Source organism: Gobio gobio (genome assembly GCF_949357685.1).
Source record: "Gobio gobio genome assembly, chromosome: 20".
Taxonomy (NCBI): Eukaryota; Metazoa; Chordata; class Actinopteri; order Cypriniformes; family Gobionidae; genus Gobio; species Gobio gobio.
This window is the reverse complement of record NC_137113.1, coordinates 2,886,035-2,907,473: the sequence shown is the minus strand read 5'-3', so window position 1 is coordinate 2,907,473 and position 21,439 is coordinate 2,886,035. Positions and strand designations below refer to the sequence as shown.

General features: G+C 40.7%; 1 protein-coding gene across 2 annotated transcripts in view; it reads left to right on the top strand.

The window, feature by feature from the left end:
• Positions 1-19,358, top strand: part of polr3a (polymerase (RNA) III (DNA directed) polypeptide A) — a 67,897-nt gene extending 48,539 nt beyond the window's left edge. For both annotated transcript variants that reach the window (XM_079801345.1, XM_079801344.1), the window contains 9 exons: positions 1,799-1,881; positions 2,126-2,296; positions 4,585-4,678; positions 8,385-8,477; positions 10,578-10,742; positions 11,620-11,784; positions 13,217-13,348; positions 13,423-13,555; positions 18,733-19,358. In XM_079801345.1, coding sequence (XP_079657471.1) covers positions 1,799-1,881; positions 2,126-2,296; positions 4,585-4,678; positions 8,385-8,477; positions 10,578-10,742; positions 11,620-11,784; positions 13,217-13,348; positions 13,423-13,555; positions 18,733-18,881 — 1,185 coding nt within the window. In that variant the 3' untranslated portion in view covers positions 18,882-19,358. The remainder of the gene's footprint in view (positions 1-1,798; positions 1,882-2,125; positions 2,297-4,584; positions 4,679-8,384; positions 8,478-10,577; positions 10,743-11,619; positions 11,785-13,216; positions 13,349-13,422; positions 13,556-18,732) is intronic.
• Positions 19,359-21,439: the final 2,081 nt, after the last annotated feature.

The following is a 21,439-nucleotide window of genomic DNA, read 5'->3' as shown; positions in this document are numbered from 1 at the left end:
AGACTGTGTGTGTGTGTGTGTGTGTGTGAATCTGAGTGTGTTTGTGTTTGAGTCTGAGACTCTGTGTGTGTGTGTGTGTGTGTGTGTGTGTGTGTGTGTGTGTGTGTGTGTGTGTGTGTGTGTGTGTGTGTGTGTGTGTGTGTGTGTGTGTGTGTGTGTGTGTGAGTGAGTGAGTCTGAGACTGTGTGTGAATCTGAGTGTGTTTGAGTCTGAGACTGTGTGTGTGTGTGTGTGTGTGTGAGAGTCTGAGACTGTGTGTGTGTGTGTGTGTGTGTGTGTGTGTGTGTGTGTGTGTGTGTGATTCTGAGACTGTGTGTGTGTGTGTGTGTGTGTGTGTGTGATTCTGAGTGTGTTTGAGTCTGAGACTCTGTGTGTGTGTGTGAGTGAGAGTGAGTGAGTCTGGGACTGTGTGTGTGTGTGTGTGTGTGTGTGTGTGAGTCTGAGACTGTGTGTGTGAGTCTGAGACTGTGTGTGTGAGTCTGAGACTGTGTGTGTGAGTCTGAGACTGTGTGTGTGAGTCTGAGACTGTGTGTGTGAGTCTGAGACTGTGTGTGTGAGTCTGAGACTGTGTGTGTGAGTCTGAGACTGTGTGTGTGAGTCTGAGACTGTGTGTGTGTGTGTGTGTGAGTCTGAGACTGTGTGTGTGAGTCTGAGACTGTGTGTGTGTGTGTGTGAGTCTGAGACTGTGTGTGTGAGTCTGAGACTGTGTGTGTGTGTGTGTGTGTGTGAGTCTGAGACTGTGTGTGTGAGTCTGAGACTGTGTGTGTGAGTCTGAGACTGTGTGTGTGTGTAAGTCTGAGACTGTGTGTGTGTGTGTGTGTGTGTGTGTGTGTGTGTGTGTGTGTGTGTGTGTGTGTGTGAGTCTGAGACTGTTTGTGTGTGTGAGTCTGAGACCCTGAGTGTGTGTGTGTGTGTGTGTGTGTCTGAGTCTGTGTGTGTGAGGAGAGTCTGAGTATGTGTGTGAGAGAGTCTGAGTGTGTGTGTGTGTGAGAGAGTCTGAGTCTGTGTGTGAGAGAGTCTGAGTATGTGTGTGTGAGAGAGTCTGAGTATGTGTGTGTGAGAGAGTCTGAGTATGTGTGTGTGAGAGAGTCTGAGTATGTGTGTGTGAGTCTGAGACTGAGTGTGTGTGAGTCTGAGTCTGTGTGTGTGTGTGTGTGTGTGTGTGTGAGAGAGAGTCTGAGTATGTGTGTGAGAGTCTGAGACTGAGTGTGTGTGAGTCTAAGACTGAGTTGTGTGAGTCTGAGTCTGTGTGTGAGAGAGTCTGAGTATGTGTGTGTGAGAGAGTCTGAGTATGTGTGTGTGAGAGAGTCTGAGTATGTGTGTGTGAGTCTGAGACTGAGTGTGTGTGAGTCTAAGACTGAGTGTGTCTGAGTCTGTGTGTGTGTGTGTGTGTGTGTGTGTGTGTGTGTGTGTGTGTGTGTGAGAGAGAGTCTGAGTATGTGTGTGAGAGTCTGAGACCGTGAGTGTGTGTGAGTCTGAGACCCTGAGTGTGTGTGAGAGAGTCTGAGTGTGTGTGAGAGAGTCTGAGTGTGTGTGAGAGAGTCTGAGTGTGTGTGTGTGTGTGTGAGAGTCTGAGACCGTGAGTGTGAGAGTCTAAGACCCTGAGTGTGTGTGTGTGTGTGTGTGTGTGCGCGTGTCTGTGTGTGTGTGTGTGTGTGTGAGAGAGTCTGAGACCGTGAGTGTGTGAGAGTCTGAGACCGTGAGTGTGTGTCTGAGTGTGTGTGTGTGAGAGAGTCTGAGTGAGTGAGTGTGTGTGTGTGTGTGTGTGTCTGACAGCCTGTTTTCTGATCCATTACAGCCTAAAGTTCTGTACCAGTTGGACAGGATCACTCCGACCCAGCTGGAGAAGTTTCTGGAAACCTGCAGAGACAAATACATGAGGTAAGACAGCGGTGCAGAGTTTCTGATGAGCGTCGCCTGTAATTGAGCTGGTTGGGTTCAGTAGACGATGCTGATCTAATGAGCTGTGCTTAATCTGGGCGGAAGCAGCTGCGCCATTACTGACCCCGGCAGGCTGGAGAAAACCCAGATAATGACTGCCATGGCTCCAATAAGATCTAGAGCTGATTTAAGAGCAGTTGAGAAGCGTTAATGAATGGTGTTAATGAGAGTTGTGTGTGCTCAGGGCGCAGATGGAGCCGGGGTCCGCCGTCGGAGCGCTGTGTGCCCAGAGCATCGGGGAGCCCGGCACTCAGATGACCCTCAAGACGTTTCACTTCGCCGGAGTGGCTTCCATGAACATCACTCTGGGAGTCCCGAGAATCAAAGAGATCATCAATGCGTCCAAGAACATCAGGTGACCAAAGAAACCCGGATACATGTGGGAAAACCGGGAAATATCAGGGAACTGTGTTTTCAAGGAAAAGTCATATAAAACTATTAAAAAAATCATAGTCACTATAACATTTTCTAATTATATATACAAATTATTTATTATTAATTATATTCATATTAGTAATTGTATTAATATATTGTATTAATAGATATATTTTATCTATTAATTCAATTATATTTCTAATATTAATACTAATGTTACTTTTTATAAAAAATATTGTGTGTGTGTGTGTGTGTGTGTGTGTGTGTGTGTGTGTGTGTGTGTGTGTGTGTGTGTGTGTGTGTGTGTGTGTGTGTGTGTGTGTGTGTGTGTGTGTGTGTGTGTGTGTGTGTGTGTGTGTGTGTGTGTGTGTGTGTGTGTGTGTTTATATAAAAGTAATATTGTTGTATTTTTTTTTTTATTATAATTTATTTGAATAAATACAAATTATTAACTGTTATTTGTAATTATATTTATGAACCCCAAGCCTGGAAAAGTAATAAAAATGTCTAATATATATAAATAAATAAATGTCTAAATAAATGACTACATGTCTATATAAATAAATAATGTATTTATTTAGACATTTATTTAGACATTTTAGACATTTATTTAGACATAGGGATGAAACGATTACCGGTTTCACGATAAACCACAATAAAATTTAGTGACGGTTAGTAATATTGTTTAAAATTGAATTATCATTAAAACCGTGTGTGATTATCACTATTTTGAAAACTGGCGGTAAATCCTGTCGAGTTAGCGTCAGTCTGTTACAGCGCAGCGCTGTTTTTTGAATGAGAATAAATGTCAGATGGCAGTGACAGCGCAGTGAGATTTATCAGATTTCTAAAAGGACCAAATCTGAGGCGTGGTCATATTTTGGCTTTTACTAAAGTCCTGAGGGAAACTTAATCTAAGATGGTCACCCTGTCTGCAGAACATGCCAGAAGAAAGTCTCTGTAATAGGGGGAACACTTCAAAACTACGAACGCAAGGCAAGTGGACTTTGACCTCAAACTACGTCCGGGAAATAATAACGTGAAGCGAACTAACAAATTCAGACAAGACTAGGGTGACATTTAAGGGATAATAATCAGGGCTTGACATTAACAACCGCCATTTGCGGGTATAACGTTAACATTATCTCGGCTGCACACTAGCCACTCAGGCGGTTGAACTTATTATAGTCTTATCAAAAGCCATCTGTTATAATCGCGTTGCGCATTATAACCACTCACACGCCATTATAAGGAAGGATATCCCACAGAATCTAGCTTAAAAAAGTGCAGAGAGCTGCTTTATTTATTTGTTGTTAACTTGTTGAAATGTTTTAAGTGTGTGCATCTGTTCTTTTTGAACACTTTCATCTCATTTGAACAAAACCGTGATAATATTGATAACCGTGATAATTTGGTTCACTATAATCGTGATGTGAAATTTCCTTACGGTTTCATCCCTATTTAGACATTTATTTATTTAGACATTTATATATTTATTTTGACATTTATTTAGACATGTTTTAATTTAGACATTTATTTATTTATACATTTATTTATTTAGACGTCTATTTATTTATATAGACATTTATATATATATATATATATATATATATATTATATATACACACACACACACACACACATTTTAGACATTTATTTATTTAGACATGATACATTATTTATAATTCTATTTATTAATAAATTAGTTTGTTTATTATATATATTTATGTATAATTGTTACTCTTTTTTCCTTATCCATAGCTCTAAAAAAAATGTTTTACAATTTAAACTTTTTTTTTAACCTCACGATTCTTTGATATGCCTTTGAGTTTTAACTTAAATACTACGGTACCTGAATATGGCAATCATTCTGCATAATCCTGCTCTGGTATTACCATCTAATATACCATGGTAATAATAAATACCACAGTATTTCCTCCAGAGCACAGATGTGAACCCTGATGAACCATAAATCCACCTCACAGACCTGTCAGAGAAAAATCCAGAAATAACCTTCACAAAATAGCCTGTAACAACATTTCAAGACTCTAGAAAAGCCCCTGTGAAAATGATAGACATGCAGGTGACCGTGTCATCGATTCATGAGAGTTTGGTCTCGACCCCTGGAGGAGAAAAACACTTTTGTCAATCAGAGGAGAAGCCTGGAGCGGAGCGGAGGAGGACGAGCAGTGATTGCTGCTCTTCAGGGATGATTAATGGCTTCTGTAACCCTCGTTCTTATTCCTAACGAGTCTCTCTGTGTCTCAGTACGCCCATCATAAGTGCCAACCTGGACATCGATGATGATGCGGACTTCGCTCGGCTGGTGAAAGGACGCATTGAGAAAACTCTTCTGGGAGAGGTACGCGCTCTTTGACCTGTGCTGTTCACTAAGGCCTGCATTAGAGCTGTGTTCAGAAAGTCAGTATGAAATTAAAATGCACCTGACTGAAATAGCAACTCCCAGAATGCAATGCCAATTCTCCAACTTTAGTGGAAAATTCAATACCAGAATGCCTTGCAACAAGCTTGATTTTGGAAATATGTTGTTTTGCTCATTCACATTATATAGACAGCACATTATGGGCCCTATCTTGCACCCAGCGCAATTGACTTTGTACACCGACGCATGTGTCATTCCTATTTTGCACCCGCGCAAAGCGCGCTTTTCCCTCCACAGAAGCACGTCGCTAAACTAGTGAATGAACTTGCGCTACCTGGGCGGTTCAGCGCAAAAAAGGAGGCGTGTTCCGGCGCAAACAATCCCTGGTGCTATTTTGCAGTTCCATTAAACAATTGCGCCACTGACCAGAAAAAACCTAGTCTAAAGTCAGTGGCGCGTTGCGCGTTGTTCATTATGCTATTTTAAGGGCGCATGCTTGACCATAATGTATAGCGTGCACAACGCGCATACACTTTGCTCATGTAACCTACACAGATGCAACAGTTATTTTTACAAATCATAAATTGTTACACTAAAAAAATATTAACACATGAGATGACGGAAATCATTGTGGTGTGCCACGAAGATGTGAAAAAATAGGCATAAATCTAGCTTACAAATGATTCAGGCTAATTGTAATAATTAAGGATAAAACCTGTTTGCCCAATAGTGGCAAGACATATATGTATATAAGGACATCTGATCTGACAAATTGGTTTGTCTGTCAAGAACCAGGAAAAAAAATCGACTGAAAAACTGAAAAAACTGAAAGACTGAAAAAAAAAAAGACTGTGAAATCACCTTTACCATAATGTACAACATTACAACTTCACTTCTCTGTCTTTCACTGCTCTTACAAGAACATCAGTCTCCTCGGCTGTGAACCGCTCCTGGCGTGCGCCTGGTAAATACGCCATAATAATAGCAATCCATAATGGAACTTGCGCACCTGCTTTTAAAGGGAATGTTGGATGACGCTCGGATTGGTTTATTCACGTTACGCCCAAACCACACCTATGAATAATGAAGCTACTTCAGACCAACCCATTTTAGATTTGCGCCGGGCGCAAGAGCCATTTATCCCGCCGGGAAAATAGCAACAGCGCCGAGACCCGCCCACAAAGTTACTTGCGCTTCGCGCTTTGACACTCGCGTTTCAGATCGTTAAAATAGGGCCCTATGTATTTAGCGGTGTGTGATATTGACAAATTATATCTCTATTTTATGGTATTTTATCAATACACCTAAAGTTTTTGATATTCTTCATATTCTGTGTGGTGGTAAGTTTGCGTCAGTGACAGAAACCATCTTTTCCAATAAGTTAAAATTGATTTTTACCTTTTTATAAAGGCTTTTTTTTTTTTTTACCTAAATAAATGTATGATTCATTTAATCAAATTAAATTGGAGTAATACAGACAGACACACACACACACGATTTTTACACACACAGGGACGTGCAGCAGCACACGCGCACACACACACTCTGATTGTTACACACACAGGGACGTGCAGCAGCACACACACACACACACACACACACACACACACACACACTCTGATTGTTACACACACAGGGACGTGCAGCAGCAACACACACACACACACACTGCTGATGATGAGACTCTGATTGGTTTATTGCACGTTACGCCCAAAACACACCCAAGACTAGGGACAACCATTTTAAACCCTGTGCCAGGCAACCATTTTTCCCGTCATTTAAACTAGCAAAAGTGGATTCGGACACGCCCTAAGAGTAAAATATGGGCTCAACATGTTGAATATTGATATGTTGATTTAAAAGATACTTTAAATGTGAAATTAAATCCGCCAGTAGGTGGCAGCGAGTCAATGTTAATGAGTGAGACATTGAGTTTCAAACAATTCATTCAAACGGCTGATTCATTCAGGAACGAAGCATTTGACTCTCTTAATGAGTGAGTCATTGAATCATTCACTCAAATGATTCGTTCATTCAGTAAGAAAACACTGTGTGTCGCTCAGAGACGCAAAACACTCCTGTGGGTTTGTTTGGAACTATTTTCGTTGGTGAAATGAAGCAAAACCAGGAAATATTGTGTCTAAAATGTCACTTAATATTAGCTTTGTTTATTGAACCGTTGTATCTCATTTGTAATCATACGGCTATTTTCAGCGGCACTCCTCATTGATTAACTATATTAAATTATATAAATATAGAGGGCATTTTAATAAGAGTAAATCACGCAAGTGTAAATGCTCAAGTGCACTAGTTTAACCTACTAGACTACATCACATAGTGTATGCGTGCGCTCTCTCGTGTTTTTGTAAAGTGAGGTATATGCTCGATGTCAGATTGCACATCATTAAAACAACAATCACCATATTATCATATCGTGGAAAGACAAACCGGTTCTTAGAAGACTCGTCAGTCAAATCAACTTGAAAGTTCTTGAATTTCAGACACATGGATTCAAGGCCTGGAAAGTACTTGAAAACAAACATAGGTCCTTGAAAGTGCTTGAATTAAGCATGAACAGCATTTTGTTAGAGTAGCATTGTGCTATTACAAACATTGGCCTTCATGCGCTGCCAAAGCCTGAACAAAACCGCTTTACGGGAGGAAGATATCTCAATATATTTCTGCTGTTCCATAAGCGCCATCTACTGTCAAAAGCCCTATTCGGACGGTAATTGTTTCCCGTGGGGTTGTGAGGTATTTACATCATTGTCAGGGGCTAGTCTGGGATTTTATTGCCGCCCGAATCCAGAATGTCTCCCACCACCCGTGTAAAAATCCCCAGCCGAGTTACCTACTGTTTATAGACCAACACAAAGGACGTGTGGTGATTTAATTGCCGTCCGAATCCACATCTCTGAGTTTTCAAGATGAGATCAATTCAAAATTCTGTGTTTATATCCTTTTTGACCCCTGCAGGCCACCGTACGGTTTCGCTTTACTGTAATTTAGATGCATTTTAAAGATCTAGACTTTCATTACTGAAATGCTGGCGAGTATTTACAAGAGCAATATATTTCATCACCGCTCAAAAAATAAAAAGACGTAAAGCACGTAAACATCTGAAATGGGTCGTTATTATGGCAATTATATATGTTAAATATAATATATGTGCAGGTCTTAAAAGCCTTCAAATTGATTTTTAAAAAGGTACATGTACAGGTGATTTAATAATTTAGCATATTTTTAATGCCTAACAATTAACTTGTCCATATCTTTTCATTTAATTGGAGAATTCGTGTATACAATATTATCTCTATATTTTGATGTTTTAACGAAGTAATGATTTATAAAAAAGAAAACTAAAACTAGTGTGAAATAAATGTTAAAAACACAAAAAAGAGCTGCAACTGCATCTCTTGTTAAAACTCGCTCGCTCTTCTACACCAGCCTCTTTCCTCATTGGAAATTGTATTTTAATCATCAGTATATGCCTTAGCGTTACAGCATTAATGATAGACACAGGTACAGTAGGTATTTAATATATTGGCAGTAACACACACACCTTTATCGTATTTATTGTGCTTGATTTAAAATAAAAGGTGCTTTAATAAATCCTTGAATCTGGTGTTCATGATAGAGTGTCAGTATGTGGTTGTTTTCAAATGAGTTTGATTGCTTCTGTCAGATTTCCGAGTACATCGAGGAGGTTTTCCTGCCGGATGATTGTTTCATCCTGGTGAAGCTGTCGCTAGAGAGGATTCGTCTCCTGAGGTTGGAGGTAACGGCAGATTTGATCAGGACTTTTTATGCCACATCAGTCTCTGGTTTATATTGACAGTGTTGCTATCATTGTCATTATTTCTCTCTCTGTTGTAGGGTTGGGTACCGAAACCCATTATACCTTATATAACCGGTATGTACCGGTTCCTCATTACGGTGCCAAAATTCAAACATGCTTTCGCGCTTTGGCTGAGCCAGAGACAGACGCTCAGCGCTGGTCACATCACAACTCATGACAACTATTCAGTGTTTTCAACCACATCATGTTTATTTCAGGTTTCAGACATTTAAATGCTCATAAGTACTAGCAAAAAACACACACTGATGTCTATGGCAATGACAATCCTTTCAGACGGTTATAATTTGACTAACGTTACGTGTTTTATTCACATCAGATACATGCACATTATATAGTAACTATATAGTGCACTCTATTCTTCTTCCAGTTCACTGGTCACTTACTTTCATGTATTTCGTGAGACGAGAATGAACTCAAGTGTTGTGAATCCGACAGATCCGATTCTGAGGCGCAAACTAACATTGCGCCGCCCATTGCGCTTTATAGATCAACTAACACACATTCACTCACACATTTGAACATCAGATAGTTTGTGACACAGTTAAGAAGTTTGTGAATATTTTGAATAAAAAGGAAAAGCGAAATAAACCCGATACAGCTGAGCTGTCAGCGCTATTGCGGCTGCTGTGTGTCATGTGAGAAACATGACGCGTCGCCATGGAAACATTAAGGCGATGCGTTCTAAAATATTTAGCCAGAGAATATGATCATATTTCAAAATAAAGCTGAAGCTCGAAGCTGGTTAGTAGCAGAGCAAGAATACAGACGACTGCTGTTATTACTGTAACTGTTATTTAGAGTTATATTAGGCTTGTTGTAGTTGGGTTAGGTGGCTTAGGTTTTACTGTGAATTTGTAAATAAGTCAATAATAATTTGTAAATAAGTAAATTGTGTTTTGTATTTATTTATATTCATACATTTATGTAAACATTAAAGGGTTAGTTCACCCAAAAATGAAAATTCTGTCATTAATTCCTCACCCTCATGTCGTTGGACACCCGTCAGACCTCCGTTCATCTTCAGACACAAATGAAGATATTTTAGTGTAAATCTGATGCTCTGAAAGGCTTCCATTGGCTCAATGCACGGTTCACTCTCAAGACCCTTAAAAGGCACTAAAGACGTCGTTACAAAGTCCATCTCACTACAGTGGTTCTAAAATAACTTTATGGAGTGACGAGAATAGTTTTTGTGCGCAAAAAAAACCTAAATAACGACTTATATAGTGATGATGATTTCAAAACACGGCCTCATGAAGCTTCGAAGCGTTATGAATCAGTGAGTCGATTCAGTGGTTTGAATCGCCAAATTTCAGCAGTTTGACACGCGATCCGAATCATCATTCGGCTCATTGATTCATAACGCTTCGAAGCTTCATGAGGCCGTGTTTTGAAATCATCATCACTATATAAGTCGTTATTTAGGGTTTTTTGCGCACAAAAACTATTCTCGCCGATTCATAAAGTTATTGTAGAGCCGCTGTAGTGAGATGGACTTTGTAACGACGTCTTTAGTGCCTTTTAAGGGTCTTGAGAGTGAACCGTGCATTGTGCCAATGGAGGCCTTTCAGAGCATCAGATTTACACTAAAATATCTTCATTTGTGTCTGAAGATGAACGGAGGTCTGACGGGTGTCCAACGACATGAGGGTAAGTCATTAATGACAGAATTTTCATTTTTGGGTGAACTAACCCTTTAAACTTTTAATAAATGGTTCAATTTAAATAAAAAATAAATACATAAATAAAAAGCCATTTAATGTCATCCACCTCGTTTTGTGGCCATTTTATTTTTTAAAGTATCGGTTTGGCACCAGATTCGAAAAAAAACCAAACGATACCCAACCCTACAACTATGATTTGATTGGGACTTCTTATGCCACATCAGTCTCTGGTTTATATTGATAGTGTTGCTATTGTCATTATTTCTCTCTCTGTTGAGTGGTGTTAAATAAATGTTTTCAGCATGAGGATCATCTGCAGAGAGGGTTATAGAGTCGTGTTGTTTGTCCGGTTCAGGTGAATGCGGAGACTGTGCGTTACTCCATCTGCACGTCCAAGCTGCGGGTGAAGCCGGGTGATATCGCGGTTCATGGAGAGGCCGTGGTCTGTGTGTCTCCCAGAGAAAACAGCAAGAGCTCCATGTACTACGTCCTGCAGTCGCTCAAACAGGACCTTCCCAAGGTCAGTCACTGACAGACAGGCTGGACATATGCTGTAGGGATGCACGGTATTGGATTTTTGCCGATATCCGATATGCCGATATTTTTCAACTCATTCTTGCCGATATCGATACCGATATATGTTTCTTTTTTCCATTTGTTTTGAAACCACCATTTGGAGCAAAAAAAAAGTTTTTTTTTTCATTCTGGTTTCAGATTTCTGAGGTCTCCTTGCTAAAAGGATACTTGTTAAAAATAAATTAATGTTAATAAAGTTCTTTTTTAAAATAACAGTATATTAAAAGCGCTGAAAATAACAATAATAAAGTCAGTAATGTTTCACCCCAGACAGATGCAGTTGTAACCTAAATATTTTATTTTTGGATTTAATGTTTGTGCACATGAAGTGGGGGTGGCGTGGCATCAGCTGATGCTGTATTTAGCTTCAGATAAAAACATTCACAGTTATTTTAGAGCTCCTTGGATTATTTTTCATCATCCATTTCATAAAATTTTATTACAGATTAATAAACTGTATGTAAAAGTATTTAATTTACAAGTGTCATGCTTGTGCTTTGACATCATTACTGCTTTATTTATTCAGAAAAAGAAGTAGCTGACGTGATCTCATCACTATAGAAGTCCTTGCACACGTGAGTTATTGCAGGCGCATATCAACACGTTATCATATCGGCATCATTTTTTCATATCGGCCAATGCCGATTTTTTTTTATTTTAAGCGTTTATCGGCCGATTCCGATGTCGTGCCGATAATATCGTGCATCCCTAATATGCTGACATAATAGCGTTAAGATGTTAAGTAACTGATATCTAGAGAACATGTGATGCAGTTTAATTAGCCAATCAAATGCTGTTAATTAAGGGGATTATGATTGTAGGTGGTGGTCCAGGGCATCCCTGAAGTGGCGCGTGCCGTCATTCACATTGATGAGCAGAGCGGGAAAAAGAAGTTCAAGCTGCTGGTGGAGGGAGACAATCTGAGGGCTGTCATGGCCACACACGGGGTCAACGGCAACAGAACAACATCCAACAACACGTATGAGGTACGAGCCTGACTCTGACTCGGGGAACATGTTCAGATTTCCTTACCTGTCACCCCCCTTTATGAGAATACACATGAAAATGCAGTATCCAAACTTAAAGGGCTGTAATTCAAGAATGCTTTGGAATATAGACGACACTCTGTAGATTATTGCTGCTGAAGTGAAAGCATTTCAAAATATAAAAGTATGAAAAAGTTATGGAAGTTTAAATTGATTGTAAATAAAAAAATACTGTGCTTTATTTTATATAAAATATATATTTTACAAAAAAATTTTAATCTAAAATTACTATAAAATCAAAGCCATATGTCAAACCAAGTTGTGTTCCAAATTTAAAGTTGATATCACAAAAATTAAAGTTCCCATGAGATTTTGTTTAGGCGCAATACCACAAATAGCCACCGGGTGTCATTGAAATTCCATTGATGGTTTTTTTTCCTGTAAATTTCTGTCCAAATGTCACTTCCAGCACAAAACGGTCACCAAATATGGAACCTTGAGACTCAGACCTTTCCGACGATATGTGTTTTGTCCAGATTAGAAAAGATTTTGATTATAAAGTAGTTAAAATAAATGTTGTGATATGAAACATGACGACGCCCACTAGGGGAGGAGCCCGCTAGAAGAATTTAAAGTACCATTTCTATGGTAACGCAACGTCCAATTTCAAAATGGTTTTTCACTGGATGAATTTTGAGTTCGTAAGCTTTCGAATGATACCTAATTTATGATAATTACTCAAATATATGATACGAAAATCAACCGGTGACAGTTAAGAGGTTAAAGGGTGGTTCCGTGTTTTTTTTTCTAGGCTTGGTTGTGTTTATGGGGTGCAGTATAACATGTCTTAATACTTCTTTTTTTTTTTTACGGCGTATTTTTCTTATATTTGACCTTTATTCCACACCGCTGTCTCCACTGTCCTTTGAACGGCTCGTTTGCTTCCTGCTTCTGTGAAGCCCATCCCTCCGAAAAACACAATGGTCTTAGATTGGTCAGATGGCCAGATGTAGTTTGTAGTTGTGCAACAGCTCTCTCTCTTTCGTAATGACTGACGTGGCCTCGCCCACTTTGTTGTGTGTTCGCGGGGGCAGTGTGTTTGTTAATAGCAGGTGTTTATAATGTCACCAACCCGGGAAGAAGCTTGTTGTCGTCCAAACCGGCCGTTTTTGTAGGCAATAAACTGCCATAACTTTAAAAGACAATATCTCCGTTTGCATTGAACTTTCAGCGCTGTAACTTTGCAGATCCTGTTTATGCTCAAGCAGCGACATTACACACTCACTAAAGTTAAAAAAGTGAAATCGCATGCAACCCGCCCTTTAATGTTTACTTCATAATTTTGCGTTTTAAACATCGTTTTTTGTTGGCTACTCGTATCTGATTTATTCATTCATATGTAGTCTGTGATGGATCTGTCTGTGTTGATCAGGTCGAGAAGACGCTGGGCATCGAAGCCGCGAGATCGACCATCATTAACGAGATCCAGTACACCATGACAAACCACGGTATGAGCATCGACCGCCGGCACGTCATGCTGCTGGCGGATCTCATGTCCTATAAGGTGAGCTGAGGGATTACGTGCTGTTCTCTGTATTATGATGAGACGAGCGACTCAATGACTCTTGTGGGCCGTAGGGCGAGATTCTGGGCATCACCCGCTTCGGTCTGGCTAAGATGAAGGAGAGCGTTCTCATGCTGGCGTCCTTTGAGAAGACGGCGGATCATCTGTTTGATGCGGCATATTTCGGGCAGAAAGACTCTGTGTGCGGTGAGTGACGTGTGTAAATAACTAAAGCACAACAGAAGCAAACAAGGGAGACCAACTGCAAACACGAGTAAAGACATTTGGAGACCATTTTAAGGTTGAAAACCCATAAATACATGGAGTTGTATAGAGCTAATTTCATGTTTTGTTCTATTATAGTGTCAACAAGTGGACAGTTTGTGTGCCCCCATACATAAACATGTGACATTTATGCGAGTTATAGACATTAGGGCTGGGTAAAAAATATAGATTTCTCGATTTTAATCGATTCTCACTTTTACAAAACAATATCGATTCTTAAATCCCAAGAATCGATTAGTCTATTTATTTATTTATTTTACGAAATTCAAAAACATAAATACCGTTGGTGCTGTGGCGTGAGATCGCTCAGCTCAAGAGAAGCAGCAGCGGAGCAAACATGAGCAGATCTTCTCTTCCGCCTTAATACCAGTAACAGCGCGAAATAAACACTAATGAGCTTCTGAAAGTGTGTTAAAGATACAGGACAACTTACCGAAATCCGTATCATGTCACATAGAATCACTCAATCAGTGTTTCAACCACAGAAAGACGTCAGTAAAACGGCTTACAAGTAAACAATGTCACATTTACCTCAGAAAAACCATATCCAGTGTCCATAAACTCATCAGTCAGCTAGAAAAATTAACTAGAGAGGAGCATTTTGCTAATCATATGCACCATTACATAGGATATTCATTGCCAATGTTCTTCAATATTTAATAAATCTGGCAAGTTTTTAAGACAGCCACCCTTTAAATGTTTATATTAAAAAAAAAACTAATTGGAGTGGAATTATGATTATGTAATTGTAAAGTTAATATTATAACTTTTACAAGTTTTAATATTATAACTATTATATATATATAAAAAAACATAATTTAGTGTCAATTAAGTGTTTGTATACAAATCAGTTCATTTGTACCTTCAATATTAGTAGGCTAATGTAGTATCAACTGACTCCCATAGTTTACAACATTAGTTCAGAAATTAGTTTTCCTTGAGAAAATGTTCCATGTATTACACCTGATGCATATCCAAAATAATCCATATTGAATTGAATCGAAAAGAATCGAATCGAATCAAAAGCTTGTGAATCGAAATCGAATCGAATTGTGAAATTTGTGTCAATTTCCCAGCCCTAGTAATAAATTCTGTTGAATCAAATAAAAAACATTTTTTATAGCTTATAAAGTTATAAAGGTGGATATTTATAACAGATCGACCAAGATGGCGGCGCGAGTAGATCGCGAGGCTCAGCGTCTCTCCAGATTCTGCAATTTTGCGGTATTTTTCTTGTTCATCTCGGGTCTGTTCGTACATAACAGTTGTGCTTTTACATCGTACACCCGTTGTGAGCTTTTGGATATTGGTTTGCGAATTTCCGACAGTTTTATGGACAATCTTCGACTCCTTCCTGAGATCGCTAGGACGCCCGAGGCGATGCGCTCTGCCCGGCCGGGCGGAAGTGCTAGAAGGCGGCGCTGTGATCGTAAACAAAGGCGGGGTAAGCGTGGAGGTCTAAGAGCTAAGCTAAGGCTAACTCCTTACCGGCTCTCTTTACCCAGCATTTTCCTTGCCAATGTACGATCGCTAGTGAACAAAATGGAGGAGATTCGACTCAGCATTACACACAGTAAGAAACTTTTGAACTGTAACGTCCTAATCTTCACTGAAACCTGGTTAAACAGCGGAATACCGGACACCGCTATTGAGCTAGCGGGACTCCACACACTCCGGGCGGATAGAACACTAGATGGCTCCGGGAAGAGCAGAGGGGGTGGATTGTGCATTTATATTAACAAAGCTTGGTGCACAAACTCTGCTATTGTTGGGAGTCATTGTTCAGCTAACCTGGAGTTTCTCATGGTTAAATGTAGACCGTTTTATCTACCGCGGGAGTTCACCTCCACTATTATCACTGCAGCATATATTCCCCCGGATGCTGATGCCAAGCTTGCTATGAAAGAACTTCACGCAGCCATCAGTAAACAACAGACTGATCACCCGGAAGCTGCGTTTATTGTTGCAGGTGACTTTAATCATTCAAACCTAAAGTCAGTGCTACCCAAGTTTCACCAGCATGTTTCCTGCCACACCAGAGGAAACAAAACCTTAGACCATGTTTACACAAACATGGCTGGCGCTTACGTTGCGACACCCCTCCCCCACCTGGGACAGTCAGACCACCTCTCTTTGTTTCTATCACCCAAATATTCACCCCTCATCAACCGTGTGAAGCCATCAGTAAAGACCATCAAGGTGTGGCCTGCGGGGGCAGACTCCACACTCCAGGAAAGGTTTCTAAACACAGACTGGAGTATGTTTGCTTCTCAAGCCACCAGTGGCGCTCACACGGACATTGACTCATTCACTTCCTCTGTATTGGATCATATCAATACCACCATCGACAGTGTTACAACCCAGAAACAGATCACCACATACCCTAATCAGAAGCCTTGGATGAACAGGGAAGTTCGACTCCTGCTGAAGTCACGCAATACTGCCTTCAGATCAGGTGATGCACAAGCCTACAGTACATCCAGAGCTAACCTGAAGAGGGGCATCAAAAAGGCCAAGCACTGCTACAAGCTAAAGATAGAGGGTCACTTTTCCAACTCTGACCCTCGACGCATGTGGCAGGGCATCCAGGCCATCAGTGACTACAAACCCCCCCACTCCACCCCCGCAGCCACTGATGTCAACTTCCTGAACGAGCTAAATTACTTTTATGCTCGTTTTGAAAGAGACAACAGAGAAACTGCCACCAAGCTCAAACCCTCAGCTGACCACCCACCAATCACACTCTCCTCCACAGATGTCTGCAAGGCACTGAGCCGGATCAGCGCACACAAGGCTGCTGGACCAGACAACATCCCTGGACGTGTGCTCAGGGCATGTGCGGAGCAGCTCGCTGGGGTTTTTACAGACATTTTCAACCTGTCTCTTGCCCAAGCAGCTGTACCGACATGCTTTAAACGCACTTCCATTGTGCCAGTGCCGAAACACTCTAGCCCGAGGTGCCCTAACGACTACCGCCCTGTAGCACTCACACCCATCGTTATGAAGTGCTTTGAGCGGCTGGTCCTGGAACACCTAAAAGACTCTATACCATCCACATTGGACTCACACCAGTTTGCCTACCGCAGCAATAGGAGCACAGAGGATGCCGTTTCCATGGCACTGCACTCTGTGCTCACCCATCTGGACCATAAGAACACGTATGCACGCATGCTGTTTGTTGACTTCAGCTCAGCGTTCAACACTGTCATCCCATCCAAGTTAATAGCCAAACTTGGAGACCTGGGCATCAACACTTCAATGTGTAACTGGATTTTGGACTTCCTAACTGACAGACCCCAGAATGTTCGTTCAGGATTCACCTGCTCCACATCCATCACACTCAACACTGGTGTACCACAGGGCTGTGTGCTAAGTCCGTTTCTCTACTCCCTCTTCACCGCCGACTGCAAGCCTGTGTATGGATCTAATTCCATCGTCAAGTTTGCAGACGACACTACGGTGATTGGTCTCATCAGCAACAACGATGAGACTGCCTATAGGGAGGAGATCCAGCACCTGGCCACATGGTGCGCTGATAATAACCTGCTCCTCAACACCACCAAAACGAAGGAGCTCATCGTGGACTTCAGGAAGGAGTCAAGAGGCACACACGACACCATCCACATCAATGGAATGGCTGTTGAACGTGTCTCCAGTTTCAAGTTCCTGGGGACCCACATCTCGGCGGACATGTCGTGGACGACCAACACCTCCAGCCTGGTCAAGAAGGCTCACCAGCGCCTCTTCTTCCTGAGGACACTGAGGAAGAATCAGCTCTCCTCGGCTATCCTGGTGAACTTCTATCGCTGCGCAATAGAAAGCATCCTGACCAACTGTGTGGCAGTGTGGTATGGGAGCTGCTCTGTTGCGGAGCGCAAGGCACTGCAGCGGGTGGTGAAAACTGCCCAGCGCATCACAGGAACTCCACTGCCTGCCATCGAGCACATCCAGAGGAAACGCTGCCTGCATCGAGCTCGCAGCATCCTCAAGGACTCCTCTCACCCAGCCCACAGACTGTTTTCTCTCCTGCCCTCCGGCAGGCGTTTCAGGATCCACCGGACCAGGACCAGCAGACTAAAGAACAGTTTTTTCCCCAGAGCTGTCTCTTTATTGAACTCAAACCCCCGTTGATCCACTTCCCTCATAAACTGCTAACTCTCCTACCTCACATCTTCCTTCACTTTGTTATTTGCACTACCGACTGTTTATCACAGTAACAACTGTTTACATATGCATCTTGCACTGCCATATCTTAACTGGATTATGCTCATTTGCACTGCCGACTGTATTTATAGTACCAATGTTTACATTTGCATTTTGCACTGTACTTCTAACTGTAATATGCAACCACTTTCCACTGCACTTTACACTTTTTTTTCGGATAGCTTCTGTCCATAATTTATTGCACTACCCTAATCCACTGCTATTCCTCATATTAGCCTAGCATATTATTGTATACCTCTATCTGTAAAATTCTGTTTATAGTAATAGCCATCTGTATATTGTATTCATAGTACATATTCACCTGTAAATTCTGTTTATAGTAATAGCCATCTGTATATTTATTCACTGTACATATTCACCTGTAAATTCAGTTCTGTTTATAGTAATAACGTCTCTCTATTTATACATATTTATACATATTCAGTACATATCCATGTCCTGCACTTACGCATCCATTGTATATCCTGCACTTGCTGCTATTGCACTTCTGGTTAGACCTAAACTGCATTTCGTTGCCTTGTACTTGTACTTGTGTAATGACAATAAAGTTGAATCTAATCTAATCTAATCTAATTTTTCGTACACAAATGCGTCACTTCGCTTCAGAAGGCCTTTATTAACCCCTGGAGCCGTGTGGAGCAGTTATATGATGGATGGATGCGCTTTTATGGCCTTCAAAATCTCATCTCCCATTATAAAGCTGGGAAGAGCCAGGATAGTTTTTGATATAATAAGTCACACACCTAGGATGGCTTGAGGGGGGAGTAAATCATGGGGTCATTTTCAATTTTTTGGGTGAACTATCCCTTTAACTGCGGTGTGTGTGTGTGTGAGAGTGAATGTCACTCATCCCTCTGTCTTCCTGTGTTCTGCAGGTGTGTCCGAGTGCATTATAATGGGAATCCCCATGAATATCGGCACTGGACTGTTTAAACTGTTGCACAGCGCCTCAAAGGACCCCAGACCCCCGCGCAGGCCCTTGCTCTTCGACAGTCCTGACTTCCACATCCCTTTGGCCCCGTGATCCTTACACACACTCTGATGCCGCCCGTAATGAGCGCTTGCTGCAGATCTCCAGCTGTGCTGCGGCTCCTTCATCGCTTTGTGCCTTGCCAAATCTGTTTTTCCCATTAGAGACGGTGGGAATAAATTGCAGGGATGATGATGATGATGATGATGAATGAATCAAGACTGAGATGAGATGTTTCTGTTATTATCTTCATGATAATAGACTCTGGGGCCATCATGTGGACCCCTGCACACATCCGGCCCTGGTGATTATGTTCTTTACTGTTGTTAGATTAAGATCAGATTAAATACGGCACTTGTATTTATAAAAAAAATTAAAAATACAGTAGTATTTACCCAAATTCTATTATACTAAATGTAATTTATGCGACTGAAAGCGTGTTTTGGTTTCATTTTCTTTGAGCGGCTGCTGAGGACATCCATGTGTTCTGTAAATATGTATCAGGTGTGAATAAAATGTACATTACCACATCATCAGCATCACTTCTTTTATTATCTGCGCATTATTCAGGGTTTCTGAAGGTCAATTTAACACCAATTGAAGATAATAACAATTCAATATGTTCTCTAAAAGCACACAATGAGTTTTATTAGTGACACTTCAAAGTGAAAATACAATTTTCAACAGATCATCTTTAATTAATTTGACAAAAAATAGCCTAATGTTTGAGATAATAAATCTTGTGAAAGTTATTTTATGATTCGAACAAGAGCAAAAATCTGCCAATGGGATCAGAAAAATCAACTTAATTCAAAAACATGTCATTTTCATACACAATGACAGACATTTGTTGTTGTTTTATGCATAAACCCACTTTATATTGTTCAATTTCTTAATTTTACACGTCATTAAATGCATCTTGATCTAAGGATGTTTAGAATTTGTTCTGGAAAACAAAAATGACAAGTTTGAGGCGTCGACTCAGCCTTCAAATTCCCCAGATCTCAATCCAATCGAGCATCTGTGGGATGAGCTGAACAAACAAGTCCAATCCATGGAGGCCCCGCATCGCAACTTACAGGACTTAAAGGATCTGCTGCTAACATCTTGGTGCCAGAGACCACAGCACACCTTCAGGGGTCTAGTGGAGTCCACGCCTCGACGGGTCAGGGGGATCAACACAATATTAGGTCATAATGTTATGCCTGATCAGTGTATATTAAGTAAGAACATCATTTTTTTCCAGTGCATGCAATTTAATTTGTATTCTGTTGTAATTTTTCTGGACTCTGCTTTAATGGTTAAATTAATTTGTTCATCTTTTGATATTTTTAATGAAATCTGAGAGATTTCTGTCCTCCATTGACAGTCTAAGCCAGTGTTTCCCAACCTTTTTTCAGTCATGGCACCCTTTGAAAATGTTCTCCATTTTGTGGCCCCCCCTCGCATACGTTACGCTAGGCGTGTAACGGTACAGATTGCTCACGGTTCAGTTTGTGTCACGGTTTTAGGTTCACGGTTTCGGTACGGTTCAGTATTTGCTATGTTCAGGGAAAAAAGTGACTAATGTCAAATAAAAATAAAGAAACTAATAAGAACAAATAATTGAAATACAAGCAGCAGCACAAATAAATACTATTGAGCAAAGATACTAATATAATAAAGTATGCTTTTCAGGTTTTTCAGGTACGTCTAACATTAGTTTTCAGGTACAGAAATTGATCAAATGTAAAATAACATTGCATATTTGAGTGTATAAATTAAAAATTAATCCTATTAAACTTACAAAAGCTATTCAATCAAGAGCAGTGAGTGATGTCCTTGTCTTTTGTTGTTTGACATTAAACAGACAGCAGTAAAGGCTACTGCGCCTTTAAGACCTAATGCTACTGCCCCTTTAAGAAGGCTACTGCGCCTTTAAGAAGGCTACTGCGCCTTTAAGACCTAATGCTACTGCCCCTTTAAGACCTAATGCACGGATATGCGTCGTCTTTCTCGACTGTATAAGTTTATATATACAGACTATGTCTGCTAGAATACTCATCAAGATGGACATGTTGACATACTTTTTGTGTGAGTTTGTCCGTTCAAGAGCGAGACTTGAAAGAGAACTCAATATTTGCGCGCTGTGAGACGTGTGCGCGCTTTCGGATGAGCGCACAGACACATTTTCTCACAGCACGCTCGACTTCACATTCGCGTCTTCTGGCACTAAACCCGGGTGATGACGGCGAAAATTACTGGTCATATTCGAACATACAGCAGCACTCGTATGCATTGAACAAAGTTTACAAAGAGAGAATAATTTGATTTTTTTTTAAATATATTTGAAGGACTTTTACACGGCACCCCGGTTGGGAAACACTGGTCTAAGCAACTTCCACTGACGCTTCAGAAAGTTCATAAAGATCCTAAAACTGATCCATACGGATCGAGCGGATTATTCCAGATGTTCTGAAGAGACTCGACGGCTTTATATGATGAAGGAAAGGGCGAGTAAATGAGGACAGGATTGTCCTTTTTAGGTGAACTGTCCCTTTAAGTGTCTGAACTACTTTTGATTTATTCATATAAAATATGACAAATTCCGTGTCGTTCTGCATTATACAGTA